Source organism: Hetaerina americana, unplaced genomic scaffold (assembly GCF_022747635.1).
Source record: "Hetaerina americana unplaced genomic scaffold, ioHetAmer1.1.p SCAF_126, whole genome shotgun sequence".
Taxonomy (NCBI): domain Eukaryota; kingdom Metazoa; phylum Arthropoda; class Insecta; order Odonata; family Calopterygidae; genus Hetaerina; species Hetaerina americana.
Genome location: NW_027286359.1, coordinates 442,288 through 463,785, shown reverse-complemented (window position 1 = coordinate 463,785; position 21,498 = coordinate 442,288). Strand labels below are relative to the sequence as shown.

The 21,498-nt window shown below is 50.2% G+C and overlaps 1 protein-coding gene across 1 annotated transcript in view; it reads left to right on the top strand.

Annotated features, from left to right (window-relative positions):
* LOC139686018 (LIM/homeobox protein Lhx5-like) overlaps positions 1 to 21,498 on the top strand; it is a 217,252-nt gene that overhangs the window by 57,368 nt on the left and 138,386 nt on the right. Inside the window, exon 2 of the mRNA XM_071583115.1 lies at positions 14,427 to 14,623. Within this exon, the coding sequence (XP_071439216.1) occupies positions 14,427 to 14,623 (197 nt within the window). The remainder of the gene's footprint in view (positions 1 to 14,426; positions 14,624 to 21,498) is intronic.

Here is a 21,498-nt window from a genome sequence, read left to right as displayed (position 1 = left end):
TGAGTAAGGTTACCTAATGTACGGACCTGGTGCACTCCTTTGATATTCTTGGCCAATATTACCTCAGTCCGGTACGATGTACGACCATGAGCATTTCTGGGTGGCTCATAAAATGACAAGCATTGCCAGAAAACATTGTCCTCCATAGGCTCATACTCATACTCTTGGCTGACTTCACTCCGGTGAACTGATTGTCAGTATTGCCCCAATCTGAAGAGAGACTCGTCCGCACTAGTTATCTTGTTTGCGGGGCATAGCTTTCGATAACATTCGCCACTAGTTCATTCGCTGTCAAGGGATGCCCTATCTCTATGGCTCTTCTGTTCCGGTAAGTGCTGAATGTGGTCATTTTTTTATCCATTCATCTCGATAGTTCTCATTTCTCATAAATGAAAAAGAAACACTTTGTTACAATCAACCACTTTATTACAGGTACGACTAGTTTCGACGCTACGGCGTCATCCTCAGGTAACTGAGGATGACGCCGTAGCGTCGAAACTAGTCGTACCTGTAATAAAGTGGTGGATTGGAACAAAGTGTTTCTTTTTCATTTATTAAAATGAACTTCCACAAAGTTGAGGCTGAAACTATTGAACTCATTTCTCATTTTATCTCTCTCCCTTTCATCTTCGAAATCAGTTCCCACCCCCACGTATCCAAGTTCCATGTTACTTTTCCGTCCACCTTAGCGAAGGCCCATCCTCCCACACGAACGCCTTCTTGTATCCAATGCGCCCTCGTAGCTCATTCCTGCACGCCCCACGCCACTCTCTCGTCAACGTGAAAGCCTCCTCGACCCGAGGTTGGACCCTTCTCTGCGTGCGGTGCTTCGTCTACGGCACAAACCAACCACCCCTGCCCACACCACCGCTGCAACCACCACCCCTGCAACCACCACCCCTTCAACATGGCGCGTCTGGAATGGCGTTCGATCCGGATGGGATGTCAGACGGCGCCTCCGAGAGTGCTGGGTTTCCCTCCTCGCTGCCCCAACGTGCCCCTCGCCGCCCCTTTGCGTGCATTCATGGCTGGCCCTCCGTGGCGAATGCTCCCCTTCTCCTTTGACGTGCAGCAGCAGCATTCGGGAATGTTATACGGGTATCTCCCGACAAGCCGCAGTCGACTCCTCTCCCGCTATAAACGCAGTGTCATCCCTTCCTCTGGCGAATTCCCGAGAAATCGCTGGTTCATCTACAGCTTTCCTTCAGCTCTTTCTCTCGATTTGTTATTTTATGCTTAGTGCATGTCTCCCATTGTTCAAATCATTAAAAAAGGTACATTAAAAGTTTGAGAGCTTCCATCAAACCCACCAGTTTAAACTTTGGGTGTGTGTTCGTGGAAACGGTTGAGAAGGGGAGCTGTCCCAAGTCCACAGCTGTGGATTAAATTACGGTTCAGTGGCCAGAAGTTTTATTCCTTCAGCCACTTCTTTCTGAGAATTGTATGAATGAAACTCTATCGCAGGATTTTTGAAGTTTTCCGCGCTCGGCCTTCTCCAGCATTGGCGCCATGGATACGCACAGTGATCTAATCCCATGCAAAAGGAGGCATATCAGCGGGCGAATTTATAAAACCATTAAGGAAGGTAGACGGATTTTTTAGCGAGTATTCTACCGTTTCGTTTTCCGAGAGAGCCCCAAGATGTGTGTGTATCGACCTGGGGGCCAGTGACCGCCCACCCCAACCCCCCTCCCCACTTCCTCCCCCATCGCCCCCCAACCACCCTCCCTACGGCCGCCTCCACCGTCGCCTGCAAGAGGGCCGCCGATTATTGTTATTACGGAGGGACGTGTCTTTGAGCCTCGGTAGCCGTGCTCGCCCTCTGGGTGCCCGGACGGGAGCCGCGCAGGGGGGGAGGGATGGATGAGTGGGGGCGCCGCCGACCAAAGATGGTGTGGGGCGCCTCGCTTTCTACGGCCCTCCGACTCGATGGTGAGAAACCCACCCCCTCTCCCCCCGCCCCGGGGCATTCACTCGCCCCGGGCGAGGCTCCCGCTGCCAAGGGGGAGGGGAGCGAGCCTCCCTCTCTCTCTCTCTCTCTCTCCACGGCCTCCGGACGAGCGAAAGCAGGCCAGCGGCGGCGGCGATAGCGCTCCGTCTGCCCCCCCCCTCTCTGCAAATTGCATCCCCCGGTCGTGCCGGGATAAGCGCGGCGCGACTCCCGGCGATCCCTCGCCCGTGCATCGCCTTGCTCCAAGGGACGCACTCGGAGAGCACGCGTGTGCATCGTGACTCTGCTGTCAAAAGGATCTGATTGACTGACTCACTGACTCATTGGTACATGTCCCAGATATGTACTCGAGACTGGAAATTGGAAGATTGGCCTCGCCGATGACTTGCGAAAGCTGGACTGTCGACGACCAAAAGAGGGATAAAATGGAAGCGGCTGATTTGTGAATGGCAATGACTAATTGGACAGCAAGGACAATAACCCCGAAGTACTGAAAGAAGTTAGAAGTAAAGAAGTCCCTTTAAAGAAAAAAGAAAGGATGAATGAAATTTATGGGGCAACTGAAGAGGCAGAGTGATTTTGGTAAAACATCCTCCAAGTGGCGGGTGGGTTCTTCCTATTTAAGATGGGAAACATGGATACCCGCTCTGCTAAAACAAATGAGCGGTTTACCAGGTGATGGTGCAGCTGCAGCGACCGCATCGAGTGGAAGATGAAAAAGTGGTCGACCGAAATACAACGGGTGGCCGGGCGCGGCGGACTGGGGGCGGCGGCGTATTTTATGCATCCATTGAAGCACAAGATAAGGAGGGCATTTTTGCTAGCATTCATTTGCGCTTTAACATTTCAAGGCATGAGGTTGAAGACGAGATATTTGGACTGACATCATCTCAGTACTGAAAATTCCTAACACGGTGTATCGCGCCGCAATGGAAAAGTTCCCGAGAGCACATTCGCCTTTGGACCGGGAGTTTCAGATCGGCTGGTTTACTCGCATCTGCGGCGTTTTCCTTTTCAATGGCGCCATTAGGCATGCAGCCGTGGTCTCTTTTCGCTCTTTTTTGTGATCTGTGACCGAGTGCGCGAGAGAGAATATTTTGCGCATCATAGTCCTCAATTGATCCGTTTTTCTTTGCAAAATGTCTGTGGTGAACATTCTTCATGAAGTGTAATTTTTAGTGCGTCAATTGTAGTTAATTGCAATATCTTTGCTTTGAATTGTACTCATGATGTTTTTGTTCTGAATAAATATCACAAATCAATGCTTATATATTCGCCGATGAGTTTTTTTTATTTTTGAGAGAAAATTCAATGTGGATATTTATTTCAAAGGCGTGAAATTGGCCGTAGAAAAGGTCATGAAGTAGAAACCCTCAGTGGAAAAGCATGGAGGAGGTTCGTTCGTGATCAAAAGCACACATCGCTTGCGCCAAAATTGATTTGAAGTAGTTTAACCTGATGTCTGTTGTATATACTTTTTGGAAACCGTACCAGCTAGTCCTCGTATGCGGTTGAGTGTAAACTACCTTTCAGGAGTTCCAAAGAAACTGCAGGAGATTCCGCGACAGTAACTTTTAACGGAGTCATCCGCTAAATGTGCATTTCAATGCAATAATTTCGGAGAGTAATTTAAGACGATGATAATCTGTCTAGGAACCGTCAGCGAACCCTCTTGAAGTGCGTCGCGGTGATTGGTCAACTGCCTCGCCGGTGTTCGCCTCCTGAAACCCACTCGCGCCCGATGCCTCGCATTCATCCCGGAGTGCGACCGCACGGGAGATTAAAGGGACGCACCCCGGAAGCAAGCAGCCAGCCTCCGACTACACCCGAGTGAGGCATTCTTCCCTTGAGAAAATCCTCTGAAAGGGGAAACTTGTTCGCGGTATTTCGAATGCAAAGGAAACTCCCCTCAAGATTAATCGCCTTCTCTCCTGGAACACGGCGAGTCGCGGTGAGAGGCGCTGCTGCCTTCGACCCGCTAAAATGCATCCGGCGCATTCAGTGGTGAGTGGCGGGGTTGCTCCGGCCGTTTATCTGTCTCCCTGGCCTCGAGGGGTGATGATGCATCGCGCGCCGCCTCCTCGCCATCGCCGCGAGGGTGGCGCGGCGTCCGGTGCCTCGCGTTTCGAGCCTCGCGGCGACTCCTTTGTTTGCGTCCGAGGGTGCACGGAGGGAGTCGGGGGGCGCGGGGGAGGGACGCGCGCCAGCATCGGCTTCCGAACGGGGCGATTGCGATGCCAATTTGCCGCTCTGAGAGTGCGTGGCCTTCGGGGGTGGGCTCTCCTTCGCTTCCGTACTTCCTTCGGGGCCGAACGCGTGGCCGCATCCATGCACGCGTGGAATACCCAACCAAACTGCGGTTGCATGTAGATGTAAAGCCAGCGAAAATTTATGGGGCAGTCCTAAACAATAGTATACTGTTTGAGGTCACATATTAACCCCCCCCCATCCACACGGCCCCACTTGGCCTGTTTTCCACCAAACCCCGCATCTCAGAAAAGTTAGTTTTCAATTTCGGCTATTACCACTCAAAAAATGGGAAATTGTTTCGATATTTTCATGGAAAAAATATTCATATTTTCATATCCTGCTAGCGATCGTATTTTCATTAGAAATAAGATAGTCTCAGGCGTAGCTTGGTGGAAGTCTTTAATACTAGGCGTGAATGAGGCAAGACCAAATTTGCAGATTCCACTAGCATTTTTATTTTTCGCGGCCATGGTTTCGTCGCAAAGTAACATCATCGGGAGACGATATTGCCTTGCAACGAAAATATGGTCGTGCAAATCGAAAGTTCTCGGGGAATCTGCAAAATTGGTCTTGCCTCATTTGCGACGTTCAATAGAAGCCCTCGACGGTATTTTGTGAATCGGCTGTTCTCAACGTGGCACAGAATTGAAGGTACACTAATCGTCGTTGAATTAACAAAATATTAACTTAGGAGAAAAAAACACAATTTTATCTTTGCTTTTCTACAGAATAGTTTCTACAGAATTCTGTAGAAAAGCAAAGATAAAATTGTGTTTTTTTCTCCTAAGTTAATAATGGAATTCTACAAAGTTAAGGCCTCAACCATTCAGTGTAACAAAATATTCCTTAGTAGACGGTCAACAACTTCTTAGCGGCTAGCTACTAGTTGTATCATGGATAGGTATGCCATTTATAGATTGACAGTTAAACGCAGAAGACATTTTGTTCCAATAGCAGGGGAAAAAATCGTCTGCATATTCCTAAAAAACACGATTCGACACACCTGCGTGCATGTGTTATGTTGCATGTTCGTTTATTCTAGCTGCTCCTCCTCGATCGGAGCTTACTATTTGATACTTTGCTTATCCTAGCTCCGCTTCGTCAATGTGGGGCGAAATAACCATGATCGATTGGATTTCATATCATTTTTGTTTCCCAGTGCTAATGCTATCACTCGATTCACAAGAAGTGGCGAGCAATCGGTTTTGACGCTTGCCGACGTTCCGTCTCCCCCCCCCCCCCGCTTCCATCGCCCCTCCCCCCCTCCGCACTCGAATGGCGTCGTCAACGGAACCCCGCGTCCGCGCCTCGCATATGCATCGGGTGCGCGCCCAACGCGGACTCTTCCTCCTTTCAACGAGTGCGCCTCGAAATCTCCGGACGGGAGGCACCCGTGAAGCATTTCTCAGCGGCGAATCGTGCGCCAGATGGCGCGCAGGTGTACGGCGAGGCATCATCCGCGGCCTGTTGTTCGGGGACCGCGAATCCTTCCGCCATAGACGCCTCGCTTCGAAGAGGCATCGAGGGACGGGGAGAACTTTCCTCCCTTGGCGTGGTCGCGAGACACGGCCCGGGTGGAGGGGCGGGGGGGGGGGTGCGGCCCACCGACGCGCTGTGCAGGCACGCACAAACCCCGTCCTCTTCTCGGCGGGAGGGGAAGCCTCCTTGGTCCTCCGGCGGCGGCGATCCGGATAACAACAGCCGCCTTCTTTCGCTGCGTCATCATTCTCTCCTTCGTGGGAACGGCGGCGGCGGGGGTCGGCCGGGGGTGGGCGCATCGTAATGGTGACCACGGACGCGCGAATAGTGTTGTGGGGAGGGGGTTGGAGTGGTTGGAGGCGGGCGATCGGGGGTGAGAGAGGGATCCACTCCGGGAAACCAGCCGAGGGAAACTAGCGACGTCGGTTGAGACTAAAATTACAGTTGAAATTATACGCAGGACGAGAAATGCTCATCTATTTTTCGCTCCAGTTATTTCAAGAGATCGCTTTTAATAATTACCTTCATATTCATCGTCAAAAATGAAATGTTTGTTTTGGGATGTTATGCCATCTTTCTCTTCGACTGATTTGAATGCGCAGTTTAGAAATGGACAAAATGTGATCGTGTCTCGGTTACTACCCGAGTGAATTATCCTCCTTTAGTCAGTATTACGAGCATATAATATAAGCAATGAACATTTAATTAATACATATACCACTTTATGCGTATAATGAGACATTTTTTTATCATTAAAAGGTGATATTAAGGTGTTTTAATATCCAGATTAGTTCAGTCTTTCTTACGGATATACTGTGTTTTACACACATAGGGTTGTGAGAGATCCCAGTTGAAATTTCGCAATGTTCTTTTCGGATTTAACGTAAAAGTATGTAAGATTTATTCAGTGTACCTTAGTACGTGAAACAATATCTCCCAGGGTAAGTTAAATATTTTTGGAGTTAACAAATACGTGTAAAAAAATCCAGAGCACTCTCACTTAGATGGTGGAATATGCACTTGCTAATAAAGATGCTTCAATATATTTGAATATAATGCATATTTTCGTTGAATGAATCAAATAGAACATGAGTCGCATGTCTCTCCCGTGCAATGGCGATATTTCAGACAAGTCATCCTCTGCGCAGGGGGATGTTGAAGGCGAGAGAGAGGGAGGGAGAGGGGTGGGGGGGGCGAGAGGTCAAGGGTGGATTGTGACTGAGGAAGGCAATGAAACTCACAAAATGTGAAATACCGAATTTAGGAGTGGCATCCAGTCGCAAAGGTGCCATGATGCGATTCCGAATGGTACGTGGAGTCAGAAACTAGTGCTGGATCGGATTAGCTACCGATTCGAGGAAACCGGAGGAGCGTTGTGGGTGGACACCTGGAGTTCCGAGACGGTGTCCAGGGCGTCGCGGGAGACGTCGATGGTCGACTCTCTGAATGAGGAGACCCCTCGAAGTGAGGGGAGACGAGGAGCGAGTGTGGCGGCGCCACCGGAAATATGACGCTTATTTCTGCATTGGGTACGAAGGCCCAGTTCATGCAAATACTTGATTCCGGAGACGGCGAACATAAAAATGGGGCCAGGAGTAATAATCTCTCGAAGTGACCGAAAGGAGTCGAACCGGAGCCCCCCCGAGAGTGCACGATGGGGTTTTGTGACCTTAGATGGTTGGGGCGGGCGAATGATGATGGTGGGGGTGGTTGCCGGGGGGGAAAATGTTTACAGGGAAAGCCGATTCGTGGAATGCGGCGGCTTCGATGTGCTTCCGGAGACCTCGGTCGCGTCGTCCACGGTCCCAGCGGTTTTGTTATTGGTGCTGTGCAGCTTCGGCACCACGGTTCGTCGAGTGGATGTCGATGGCGACTGACTCGGATATCAACCTGTTGAGGCGCGGTGCACATATCGTGAGGATATTGATGAGGGCAGTGGTGACTCGACACGGATATCACGCTGCCCTTCGAGGGCAGTGTGTAACGCGTGCCGTTGTAAACAAGTGCACGCGGTGGGTGGGGAGGGGAGGGAATGGCCTCCCTCTTTCCCTCAACCCCCACCCACTTGGGCCAGGAGGATTACCCCCAAATGTATCTGAAATGGAGTCTTATACGTAAACCCACCTGCGCAATAGGCAACTGAGTGTCGGTCATCGTCTTACGTGCATCTTGGACGGACTACTCTTCTTCTTAGCTGGTAATTGTAATCGAAGTCGGAGGGGGCATTAGTGGGAAAACATAGAGGTATACCCATGATAAGGTACGTGCATGACCGCAGTTCATTGAACGGGGGACAATTTCTCTCTTTGAGGGAATCGGCTTCCGTGGGCGCCCGTTGGTGCCCCGGTGGGATCCCGCTCACCACTTGGTGGGAGGACGGTGCTCGCTGCCGTTCCCTGCGCGCTCCAACCGGCGGGCCGTCCCAGCAAATTGCGGCTTTCGATTGGGGGGTGGGGGGAGAGTGAATGTCCCCCCTCCCCCCGTGGTGCGCGGGAGGCGTGACCGATTGGGCTTTTCGCCCCCGGCGGCGCTGCCTGGGAACAAAAGAGGCCGTAATTGCGGCGGGGCTCCAGTCTGCAGCTCGGACGACTTCCGTGTGTCGGCGGAATGACTCTCTCGGAATGAAAGGAGCCCCCTCCCCCCACCAGGGGGGAAGGGGGCGAACCACCCCTCCCCCCTTGTTCTCCTTTCTCGTGCCGAATCGCGCCCCATTTGCCCGTTTCGCAGCCAGCGATTGACACCCCCCTCCCGCGCCCCCCTCTCGTTCCTCGCTCGGAAGAAATCCCCCCTGTGCACCCCTGCTGATCGCTAACATTAGTTCCTTGGAAATTAAATTGGAGAAAATATTCCTGCGAGCACAAGTATACAGGTTTCGTCAATTTTTTTAAATATTGCCATTTTTCAGCGGTCTTAATAAAACTTCGAGGCTTAAGTTATAAGGAATTATAATGGCCCCACACTACTTAGGTAGATCAGACCACAAAGATAAACTAAGGGAGATAGATTCCAGGACAGATAGGTACAAATACTCATTCTTTCCCCGAACAATCAGAAATCACAATAGTAAGAAACCGAAGCAACTTTAGAAATATTGAAAACACTGAATTTACTAGTCGGAGCAAAGTTAAACACTGCAAAGCTGTAGGTATACTTCCAGGTGCATGTGTATGTAAGATGTAGATTGAATGTTTGCATGTGTGTGGGGTGTAAGTGTTCATGCATGAATGTATGCCATGTTTTTTGTGGATGATTTTGTGGTTATTGCATTCGGTTTTTTTTTTCTTTTTCTTTTCTAAATTACGGGTGGTGTCCTAACACCCCCCGCCACATGCCCTTGCGGCGGCTTGTGGGGTATTAAGTAGATGTAGATGTAGAAGTTAATTTTTTTCAATATTTTAAGAATGAAAACAATCAGAAATCAAATTTTACACTTGATTGTTTAACTATTAAAATAAAATCTTCCTTGTGATTTAATGTACTTTATGTATGTGGGCTTTAGCCTCAATCACCAATATTTTGTCCCCTCAAAAAATAACGTTAATAGCTCTCTCATCCTTCTTTATTTTTCAAATGTGCTATCAACTTCAAAATTCGAGTTTCAAGAAAAGGACGCTTGGCGCGATCCATTGCTTCCGATTGAGGTAATCGGAGAAATTCGTTGTCGGTGGAAATCTAAGAAACTGATTGACTTCCATTGTGGTGACATTGGCTCCTTCCCGTCATCTTCGTGACGCTCCCCTTAGTCACCAGCGACCCTGACCCGCGCGTATGCACCGTGGGACACCCGGGAAACCGTGCTAATCGAAGCGTGCGAACTCGAGGGGTAACTTATACTTCACGGAACTTGCATGAAGTTCGCAGCTGTCATCAGCGTGCCACTCTTTAAATATGAGAAAACCCCGATGAGTATAGTTTTGTTCCCATTAGCTGCGGTTGGTGAGCGAGCACAATTCAAACATTTGCGAAACAACCAAGTTAACTGACTATCTTAAAGATGGCGTTGAGCAAAGATTGAATAAGTGCCCGCAAGGGGTTGGTCCCGCACCCGTGGTCACTTTGCGATGACCACTGCGGGAGAGAATGGACGCGTGATTGTCAAAAGCGAAACGGTGGGCTGGCTCTTGTGAACCGTAGTGTCCCACGCGAGAGGGCGCGCGGGCCGCCCTGCGCTTCGCCCCCACGTGGATGTGCGATGCACTTGGTGGTTGCCATCGGAGTTGAGTAATCGTGTGAACTGCAGTTCTCACGGTTGGCTAATGAGAGTAATAAAAATCCAAGCCAAAACTTTCTCGAATATTCATACATCCAGGTTAAATCTTGACATAATATCGGCGTGTTTTGCAACCAGATGAAAATTTATCCTAGGTTTTCAATGTAAAAGTTTTGCTTTTTTCACACTTTTTTATATTTATTTATCGTAACCCGACCTACGCCACGTAGATCTGTAGCATCATGCCTACATAACCTAGTTCGCTTTATGAAAGTGATAGAGATATCTTTTTGGAATGAAAAATATTACTCGTTTTCATTTTGTAATAAAAGTATTCCGGAAACGTACGATTCGCAGTCATTCCTGTTTGGCTACCCAAAGAGATGTATCTTGGTATTGTATCGGAAAAGATCCTGGTGCCGTCAAAAGTTTTTGAATCTTTGGAAAAGAATAAATTTACTGCTAATTTAATTGCCAAGTGTCCAGCGCACACCGGCGAACCAAATCCACTCGCACCGAGGGCACCACGAGGCGCGCCCGAAGGCTCCGTGAAATGACCGCACCAGACAATTGCCCTCTGAGCACAAAAGCACCACTGAGGAAGAAAGAGAAACTAGATGAAACAATTGAACGAGGAAATAAAAGTCATTGTCCTTCTTGTTAGGAACAGCTCCTCTATTATTCGTTGAGTAGCACAATTAGATACTTGAGTGGAAGGACCTCCAATTATCACGGTCTGCCTTATTTGAATCATTGTACAGAAATATATTGTGACAAAAAATTAGGAAATTTATTTTTTTAAGGGCACACAACCTCGCGGTGACCTGTAGGGAACCACGTAGAAGCCAAGAAGAGGAAAAGGTGGTTTTTTCATGCAGGTATCATGTTTGTAGGGAGTCAATCTCGTGGCCAGATGTGATAGGCAAGGAGCAAGAACCTCGGCCTGTGCGGGAACTCCCACGGCGCCCCACGGTGTGCCCGCATAACGATGCGCCCCGCCGGCCGCGAATACATGCGATACCGGTGATATGTACTCACCGCTGTGGTGAAGCCTAATTCGCGAATCGGGTTGCTCCGACGGCGTAGGCGGCAGGAGTGGGATGGGAGGGGGGGTTTGAGGGCCTACCCCCCCCCCCCACCTTGGGTCCCCGATAATGGGAACGACACGAAAGTAGTTGCAATTCCCAGAATTACGGATGGAAAGACGAAATGCACGAGGAGTGCTACCTGCAAAAACGTGGCTCACTTCTGGAAGTGAACCACTTGTGAACACGCACGGAAGATGAGTATTCTAATGGAAAAGAGATTACTATCATCTTTCGGTTGGTTCAGAGGGCGCATTTCTCCGTAATTAATTCCAACTCGCATTTGGCCAAAGGTTGAAAAGTGGAGTTGAGGTCACTATCCAAATAGCGTCCGGTCTCGCAGCCCTTTTAATTGCAGGGGAGGGCCGGCTCACGTTTCCTTGGCCATCGTCACGACCCTCCTCCCCTCCCCCTCGCGCCTCCGCGTGATACTCCGCGCCGCCCGCCCCTTGATTCATCGCGGGGGTGCGGGTGATCGCGGAGCGGCGGCAGGTGCCGAGGCGGTGAGCGTGACCCCTGGGGATCCCTTAGGCCGCTGGAAAGGCGGTTTGCCCCAGGACATGCGGTATTGGGGATTCATGCGATGATGCGCGAATATGCTAGGCTTTTATTTTGTAATTTGGACACCAATTACAGAGCTTAAAATAAAATATTGGTAATCACGTTTATTAAGTACCTGGTTTTTTTAAGTACCGGTATTTTTTAACCAAGTAAATGATTTTTTAATCATACCCTTGCGCCACTATTATTATTTCATGTCCATATATTATTGAATAATAATATTACAATTTTCGCTCTTCTGGGGATGCAGTTGAGAGAATGTATCCGCACTTAAAGGAAGCATTATGCCGCCTGTTCACATCGAAATGATTGGAATACTCGAATACTTTGATAATCTTTGTTCTTTGGGCCTGCCCACCGAATGCCATCGGCGTGCCTCGCACCGACGTCCAACTCTCTTCCTCGCGAACAACTTTCTCTCTTCTCTCGCCCCATATCCAACTGTGTCCGAGCGCAGAATTCGACGCCGCCATCCCGACCGGCCGCTCGACCCAAACACACCCCCTTTCCGGCCACCCTCCCTTCGCCCCCCCCCCCACACACACACCTCGTCTCCGGAGAGTATACTAACTGTCGCGAACAGCCGCTCTTTGGAGATTGCTCGAGTAGATTGAAGCATGTTTCGGTGTTTTGGTTCTTTCGGGTTTCCCGTTGAGCTGAGGTTTTGAAGAGAGTAAAAAGCTGCCGGTATGTTCAACACAACGTATTCTGCGGAGGAGCGAGACATAGCGTCGTTACTTTTACCGAGATTGATTGAAATCATAAGTCGTGACATTTTCCTTTACGGACACAAAACAGTTTTTAAAAACCCACTTTACGTACACAAAGGCTGAATTAAATTCTCGTCTATGAGGTATCTTGGGCACGACTTGAAGTGTCACTTATCGTGTTTTACTCGCAATTACTTTATGTCTTTTCTATCTACATACACTGTCGTGTTCTTGACCTCTCCGGATCTACTCTCGGTGTTTTCCGTGGGGCCTGCCCTACGCACCTGCCAAGATGAGTCCATATTTTAAATCTCACACTGCAAACTCATTCAAAGTGAGGCCTAAGTAATAGTTAGAGCTTCGGAATAAAAGGAATATCCCTCCCCTTCCCCCTTGTCTTTTTTTGGGCGATCCATTCAGTCTCCATGTCTTCCACACTGTGACCTCGGTCCCGCTTCAAGCGAGGGGCGATGCGTCGATCGAACCTCTCGACGCCCGCGGCGACCCAATCCAGCCGGTCCCACCTCAACACGCCTCGCCGCACGTGCCTCTCTTGATGCGCGCTGGGCTCCCCCCCTCCGATCCACCCCCAGAGGGGCAGTGGCCACATGGCGTCCTCAAACGCACCCATCTCTCACTGCTCAATCGGCACATTGTCGCCCTCTTTCAACTGCCCTATCAAATCCTTCCCCTCCCTCCACCCTCTCCCCAATTCTCTCCTTAGAAGGTGGCCTTCGGAAAGCTCTTGGCTCTCAGGAATTTCTTTTCCAGGGCTAATCCAGGGCTTATGCTCCTGCTCTTCAAATGACGCATTCCGCTTTCCTGATTTTCCTCTCAAATATTCTTTTGCGGGTGCCACAGTAATGATATGTGTACCACATGTCCACGATTCGGTCCAGTATTTCGCTTGCATTTTCCCACTTAGTCACCATTAGTACTTGATACATGAGTCGGCTAGTCATCCTATCTTCCCTTTCCATTTTCATAGTTTTATTTGCGTCAGGGTTGCGTTCGCGCCACAGCAAGCGAGAAGGTCAGAGCCGGCTGGATTATTGCTCGGACCGTTGGCACGTCTTCGGCGGTGACCCCTGCCCACCTCCCCTCCAACCGCACGCCACGGCACGGTGCACGCCCGCCGTCCCACCATGCTTCGACCTTTCGCTGGACGATGCGGACGGACCGACTGGGCCGTGTGGATATCACGCAACTCTCGTATCTGAAACCACGAACCGGTTTGCAGCTCGTGACTCGGCCGGGGCCCCGTGCTCTCTCGCCCGCTCAATCGCACAGCGCGCCCCGAGTGGTGCTTCTCCGGGAACGCACCGTACTCCTCCTCCCCCCCTCCTTCTCTTTTGTGCCACGGTGGCATTTTGAAATTGTTTGGCGGGTCATTTGACAAGTAGCACGACTGAATCACGGCACTTGGGATATCCAAAGGGTTTCCTCTTCTCAGGTTATGTGAGCTAGCGCGCCAATACTATCTGTATACTCTGCACACACCAGACTAATCTTGACCCGAATATATTTTCCCCCTAGCGCGTTCGAGCAACGCCAATATTATCCCTCATTATTCATGGGGAAAATTATATCATAAATCTATCTGCTCCATCACTTTATCTCTCTAATTTTAATGACGTCTCCTCTCCTACCGTACGATGGGGCTAATTATGCATTTTCAACATAATTGCTTTAGAGACGTCCTTCATTCTCATGCAAGAAATTTTAACTGTAATTTTACCCTCGCTCCGTGAGCGATTCCCGGTTTCGTTTTTATCATTATTCCCATTATCCATTTCCATTATTATTATTATTCCACGGCCAGTTTATAATGACAACGTTTTACAAATGTAGCTCCTCTACGCTGCACGCGATACAATTCGGCAATCAATCCAACTTCGTGAGGATCCCATGTACCCGTAGCATATTCTAGATGAGGTCTAACCAGCGAAAGATAACATTTATATTTGTCTTTTAATCACATATACACCCAGTACTCTTCTAATGCATGTTTTCTATTTATATTTTTGTGTTCAATTGTACCGTCCAAGTGTTATCTTGCTTTCGTGAGTGCTTCTTCATTATCAATATATGTATTGTATTATTTTGCTTCGTTCCTCTGAATCTAATTCCTCCAGACTATACATGTTCTCACAGCCACTCTTTCATTTATGTGTGCGCAGGCGCTACGGCACCAAGTGCGGGGGCTGCGCCCAGGGGATATCGCCCAACGACCTGGTGCGGAAGGCGCGGGACAAGGTTTTCCACCTCAACTGCTTCACGTGCCTCGTGTGCCGGAAGCAGCTTTCGACGGGCGAGGAGCTCTACGTCCTGGACGACAACAAGTTCATTTGCAAGGAGGACTACATGAGCGGCAAGGGCGGAGGGCCCATCCCGGGCGCGGCGGGCCCCGGAGTCGTCGGTGGACAAGGTGAGCGCGGCGGGCGTGGTGGTGCTCTGCTTGTTGGTGTGGGTCGGGGCGGGCGCGGCACCGTGAGGTCACCCTCAGGAGTGGTACCTGTTAAAGGGCCAGGCTGAGAGGTCACGTGAGATTGCAAGTCGAGTCTGATATTCCACCACTTATTTGCCGTGCAGCACTTAATGCCCACGGGGGCGGGGATGATCGCATTGGCCTAAAATGGGAGTTTGTGGAAAGTCGGGGTTTTGGGAATGATCATAATAAAAGCAGGGTAGGAATATGGCGGGGTCCAATTTTATGCTCATTTTACGATTGAATTTGAGAGCTGATTGAAAGAATTACGTTTGAATGGTGTCGCTGGATAGGGATTCTGCCTTAAAAGTTGATAAATATAAACATTAGCTCTTTGAAGAAATAAATGGACAGTTAATTTCTTCCCTGAAATAAACGGAAAATGTAACTCACATTGATTTCTCCTTTTTCCTTTAAGTTTACACGAGTGAAGTTAATAAATCACTTCTCTAGAATCATTCCTTTCGGGTCTTCCTTCAATGGGTTAGATTCTCCATCTCCGGCGACATTTCGATGACCGACATCGTCTTCATGGTTCCCAAACCCTGAAGGCGATGCGCGAGTCGATGAAGAACTTCGACCCCATGGAAGGTGCGAGAGAAATTCAGCGGATGCGCGGTTTACAGCACCAGATGGTTCGCAGCATTTAATGCTTCGCCAATAGGCAAAGCAGGGTGTCCTTTTAGCGCCGAGAATGAGTATTGATAACGCGGCGTCCAGCGATGCCTCGGAAGTGGGTGGAGCCCAGGATTCGCTCTCTCCGTTCGAGGGGGTGGGTGGGGCGGGAGAATGACACCCCCACCCCCCGCGTGGCAACCTGGTGGTTCACGGCTCATGCGAGTCAAATGGTTTTTATTGCCATGAACTGCAATTGCTAATGTGAGTATACAAACGAAGAAGCCGTTCAGCGGCGAGGGGGCGTCAGGGGCCCACGGAGGGCGGAGGTCGCGGGCGCTCCGAGCGGGAACTCGGGTCCTCTCGAGGGGCCCACGCGGGAAACTGAAGCCTCCTTATGCGCCACAGCTGTTGTTATGGGGGCTGAGGAATGGAAATGAGCGCAAGATTAATTCATCCATCAGCAAATCAACTTTAAATACAATTACCCATAACATCACAATTAAGTACAGACAAATACTAATATACTAAGACACATATAGTATTAGTACAGAAAATGTCGAAGCAGACCGTAAAAGTCGTTTTCCCGTCAAATTGGTGTTCCAAAGTCATGGCTCGAGGCAGTTAAGGTTTCCATCCGAATGGGAACCAACGAGAGATGTTGCGTAATGTGCGGGTGCTCTGAAGGCATTTTTTTGCATTTGGTGTTCGGTGTTTGTTAGGTTTCGCTGGCGTTCGTTGCTGCAATTGATGACGCAATGCGATAAATCAAATGCGATCGAAGGAGCCCGTTCTTGGAGTTTTTCCCTCTCATCTGTCTCACGGTGAAGGCATGAACTGAGAACTAGGGTTCGACAACCAATAACTGCAAGGCCCATAAAGACCGCCTTTAAGATGCATATATATATATATATATATATATATATATATATATATATATATATATATATATATATATGCACTTGCTCCACCGAGTGCCGCGGTGATTGTTTTCCATCCCTGGTTTTGATAGGAGTGAGTGCGGATTCCGCCGTTGCCTTTATAGGCTTCCAATGCTGCCATCATCACCGCAAGCAGTTCGTCGTTTGCAGGGAGGCTTAGATGGACCTCGAAAGCTCTCCTTACGCCGTCCCCCTCCCACCCTAAAAAAGTCGGCCTCTACGTGCATGTGGTACACCTCCGCCACGAGTCTCACGCTGGTCGAGCCTTCTCATGTTCACCGCCCTCTCGTATCCTCCCTCCCTCGCGGCCAAAGGTGTGACCTCCGCACCCTTCCAACATCCACTCTACTCTTGGGCAAATCTTGTTGTACATTAATATAAAATTCGTGGAAAAGTACAAAATCCTGAATTGTAGATATCTTAAAAGAAATGTTGAAATTTGTACCTCACATAGAAAGGTGAAAGCATTTTCGGGAGATAAGAAGAAAAAACTCTGTACAAAATATCAAGGAGTGATCAGGAAAATGGTTAACTGAACAAGGAAAAATTCAAGATAAATGGTAGGAAATATAGAGTAACTGTATGGTAAAGGCATTAGGCCAGTAATATATATAGAAATAGATTATGACTAAGATGAAGATAGCTTAGGTCCAGGCATATTTGAGAGCGAGATTGAAAGGGCATTAGGAGAATTGATGTCAAATGGATGGGGTTGGTTAATATTCCAACGCAAACAATTGATGGTATCGGATGAATATAAGATTAATTTTTGGGATTCATGAGAGAGGAAATGGGTTGAAATGTTTGGCCAGATGAATGCCACTGATTTTCCTTCCCAAAAAAAGAGAAAGGCTGCCAAAGGTGAGGACTACAGAAATAAATTTGATTTCGCCCGCAGCCAAGGGGTAATTACCAACAAGAGCATGGTAAATGATTACTTAGGGGATGATCGGTTTGGGTTGAGGAAGGGGAGAGGCACGCGTGATGTCATAGCAGTCATTTAGAGAGGAAAATAGAATGCAATCATGATGCCTGTTGCGTCGATTTACAAAAGGCGTTTATTAGATCTAAATGGATAAAAGTAATGAATTTATTGCGAAAAATAGGAGTAGATTGTAAATATTGGCGACTTATTTGTGACCCGTGCATTATTCAGTCCGTTCATGTGCGAGTGGCACAAGGGGAGTCGGGATGGGCAATTTTGGGACGAGTGGCGAGACAGGGGTGCGCACCACTTCCCCTACTTGTACGAAGAGGAAATGGTGGAAGAGGTATCGGAAGACCTGGAGGTTCGAATGAACGTCGACTGGAAAAGGAGAATATCAGTTAGGTTTGCTGGTATTCAAGCTCTGCTCATGCTGTACTCAGTCCCTCAGCCAAGAGGTCACGGCTATAATCGACCAGCACACGAGAGAATGCGTGTGATCGGTACGAATGCGAGTGGGGGCCGCGTTGGTGGTTGGGTTCTCCCGGGAGGGGCGGGGGGCAGATAGGAGGGGCGCGGTGCGGTCGTAAAACGGTCGCACCACCACGGCTGCCACCATGGAGGACACCTCCCTGCCACCCTGGCGATGTCTGTTAAGAATGCCATGTTGGTCTGCCCAATGCCGAAACGGCGCGCGGGGCAGCATGGAAGCCCGGGTGCTGGCCGCCGTGACCTGCGTTTTGCCGGCCTCGACGACCCGTGTGAGCGGGATGAGCGAATCACGGGACGTGTATCTGGCGACATTGACTGCTTCATCTTGTTCGATCCCGCGCCTTCCATTCCATGGCCTCCGCTTGAATAGGGCGCATCATTCATCTCCATTTAACTCCCGCTGACTTTTGCTCTTCAGTTGTTTCCATCGCGTGCACCATCGCGATGCGCTCCCTCTCGTCCGAAGAGGACGCGGCGTTCTCTCTTGCCGTGCGCCCGATACACCTCGTCTCCCCCTTTCTCGCGTGCGCTTCGTGCTGCTTGCTGATCGCGTCCAATCTTTATTTCGGGCGCCAAGGACAACGTTTTCAATGCACAAGTGACACCTTCGAGCCGTATGTTTGGTGCTGCTATGAATGGAGGTATCCCTCCCCAATCACAACACGCTCGCTCTCCTCTCAGGCCTGATGCTCTCTCTCGACTTGCCCGTTTCGAATTTCACTCTCCTCCCCTTGTCCTTCCACTTTCCGACCGTTACACGCTTATATTTTCTTTCCCCCCCCCTCGCCCCCCCCCTTATCTCCCACTCCGCCCGCTCACCCCTCCCACTCTTCCTCGCCCAACGTGCCCTCGACCGCATCTGCACTCTATAATAATGTGTGTCACTTCCAGGCGCATTTTGTGAATAGTATTAGGTAATGCCGACGCCGGGTTTCTCTCCGCCCATTCTTTCCCATTCCTTGAAATTTCTATCACTACCAAATTTCCCGCTTCTTTTATACTTCTCTAATGGCGCAAATGACTTGAGCTTTCAGTCGACTCCTTTCACAGCACGAGCAATCACCGCTTTAACTACGATCAGATTTAATTACGGCCAGCCCACGGACCTCCCTCCCTCCCTCCCCCTACCATCCAGGCCTTTCTTCTCTGGTGCCCAAAAATCGGCCATAAATATAGCAGTGAGTATTGTAATTTACATATTTTGGGAAAAGTTAGACAGCCATCCAGTTGGGGGCTTCCTCGGAGGGCCACGAAGACTGAGGGGCGCCCGTAGGGGCCGGGACGTCAAATTCCTCGATCGAGTGGACGCGTCCGTCGTGCCCGGCGAGGGCACGTCCAGCTGCGGGTTCATTTGTCATTGGTTGTCCGCCGTCTCGCCCCCCCCCTCCCCGTCTCCCGAACCCGGGGGGGGGGGGGGGCGAGAGTTGACTGGGGACCGTCGCGGGCGATGGGAGGGGAGCGGTTTCCTTAATCCAGCTTAATCCTAATGGGAATGATATTACACGGCATCAGGAAAACTACCCTTTCTCGCTGGGACACGCGAGTCTTGGGCCACCAGCGGTGCCACAAGTGGCGTGGAGCCCCCAGGAGGAGCGAGGGGCCCGGGCAGGGACCACGGGGGGTGTCCCTGGCCGGGCGTGCCTCCACCAGCGGCGCGTGTGGTCCGGACGCACGCGGTGGCTATGTCACTGGTAATCAATCGAAGCGCACGCAATTTATTTGGGCCGAATTCGCATTTCACGTCGGTTAGTTTAAGTTTTGGAATATATGTACGCACGTCGCTGGGGAGAGTGGCAATTCATGAAATGGAGCGGGAGAAAGGGGAGGGTGGCCGTGAGGATGTTAACGGAGGCTGATCCGTGCGGGAGCAGTGGGTGGCGTCGGGACGGGAGGCAGTCCTCTGGGTCGCGAGGTGTCACGGAAAGCGTCGTGGATCGATCCGCTCACGGATTCAGATACCCTCTCCTTCCCTCTCGCCGGTTCGACCAAACCAAGGCCATGCACCGTTTAAGGTGCTTGTGATCGGGAGTTCCCCCATGACATTTACATCCGCGAGCGCCCTATAATTTAATTCCCACGTTGTTGCTGCACACGGTCCTGGGGGATTATTTCAGGGTGTGCATGTAGTTTTCGACCCTTTCGGAAAATGAAGTGCGACCGGTGATGATTTCAGCGTGAGCGGAGTTAATGTTTTATTTTGGGGACTGGAGGAATGAGGAAGCAGTCGCGCACTCGTTGGGTGCTTCGGACATTTTGGTCAGGATGCGGCGCGGGGGAAGTAGGCCGGGGGCCCTCGACCCAATTGGGGGGGGGGGGGCGGGCGCTGCGGATGCCTTCGGGGGTGCGAGGGAAGGGAGGTTTGGCCCTTTGAATCGCAAATGTTCCCTCGCTCGCTCGCTCCCACCCTCTCGGAAGCCCGAAGCAAGGGGTGAGGGGATTTCCAAGAGCCCTTTCCGGAATGGGGCTGATGTTTTTCTTGGCTCCCCGCCGGAGGGGAAGGGTGTTGGCGGTTGGGATCCCTGTTGCAGGAGTGTTTTCCTTTGATATCACCGGACAAAGTGTCCCAGCTTCCCTTCCGTGTTGTGCCCCCCTCCGTCCCTGCCTCCCCCCGGAGCGCGAAGGCCAAAGACTCCGGATGGGGTTGGAGGGAGGGGAGGGCCGCCTTGTGCGGCCCACAGGGCGCGTTTCGCGCTGCGAGCTGGATTAGGATGGGCCATTCTGCATTCTCATGCTTGCGTGATTCGATGAACTGGTTCTTAAGAAATACATTTATCGACGTTTATCGATGTCATTTTTCAAGCATTAATGGAACTTGAAGCTTTCGTCGCATACATTTAGAGATTTCAATGCTTCACTCTGGTTTTTGATTCCTTGATTTTATATTCAAAATTTATTGAAAAAAGGAAAACTTACGATAAAGATAGTCGACTAATTTGTAACAAGTTCCTCGATGATCCATGTGAAGATCTTACTTATTTCTGATAGGCCCCCTGATAATTAATATAACATTTCAGTCAATAGTATTGATATTTGTAGTCATCATTATTTTAATGGTCGCGCATAGCTCGCAGCTAACCATATCGCACAACCATTGAGATGAGAACGAGTTTCTACCACAAGGATTCATAGATGACATTTTCTTAAATGAGTCTTCATATCTTTCAAATCATATCCTCCCCCCCCCCCCCGTAGGTTTCCTTTGATTCATGTTTTACTTTATTCTGTCGAGCTCCTTTTCAATGCTGGATCATAGGGCTTATCGCATTGCGTTAGCGACACCCTTCCATTATTATTCTGATTTTTAAAGCAGATGCTTCGTCGGCCAATTGCAGTTGGGAAAAATTTTGTATAGTGACAAATGAAAATTGAATAGCCTCATGAAACATTTCGTCTTCCATTCGGTACATCTCCCGGGATATTCCGGGAGCCTCAAGGTCATTCGAAGGCGGCACACTGCGTGCGTTCCACGGGTGCGTCGGATGGATGCCCGCGGGCACTTCTTCGTCCGCCGGCGAAGGTGCACGGAGAGGGGGGACCTCGACCGGCGGCTGTGTTGTGCGGGAGGAGAATGCGAGAGAGTGGAGGAGGAGGAAGGGAAGGGAGGGAGGGGGGCGCCGCTGCCGAGAGTCTATCATCAGCCGCACTCCATTGTGTTCCCGCAGGGGCAATCAGGGGGCGGGGAGGGGGGCCTCCGGAGGAGTCGGAGGCCGTCCGGCTGGAATAACACCACTCACCTCGGGAGCGATTCACGACGATTGCCGCGTCCCCAGCAATCGTCGCACCCCCCCCCC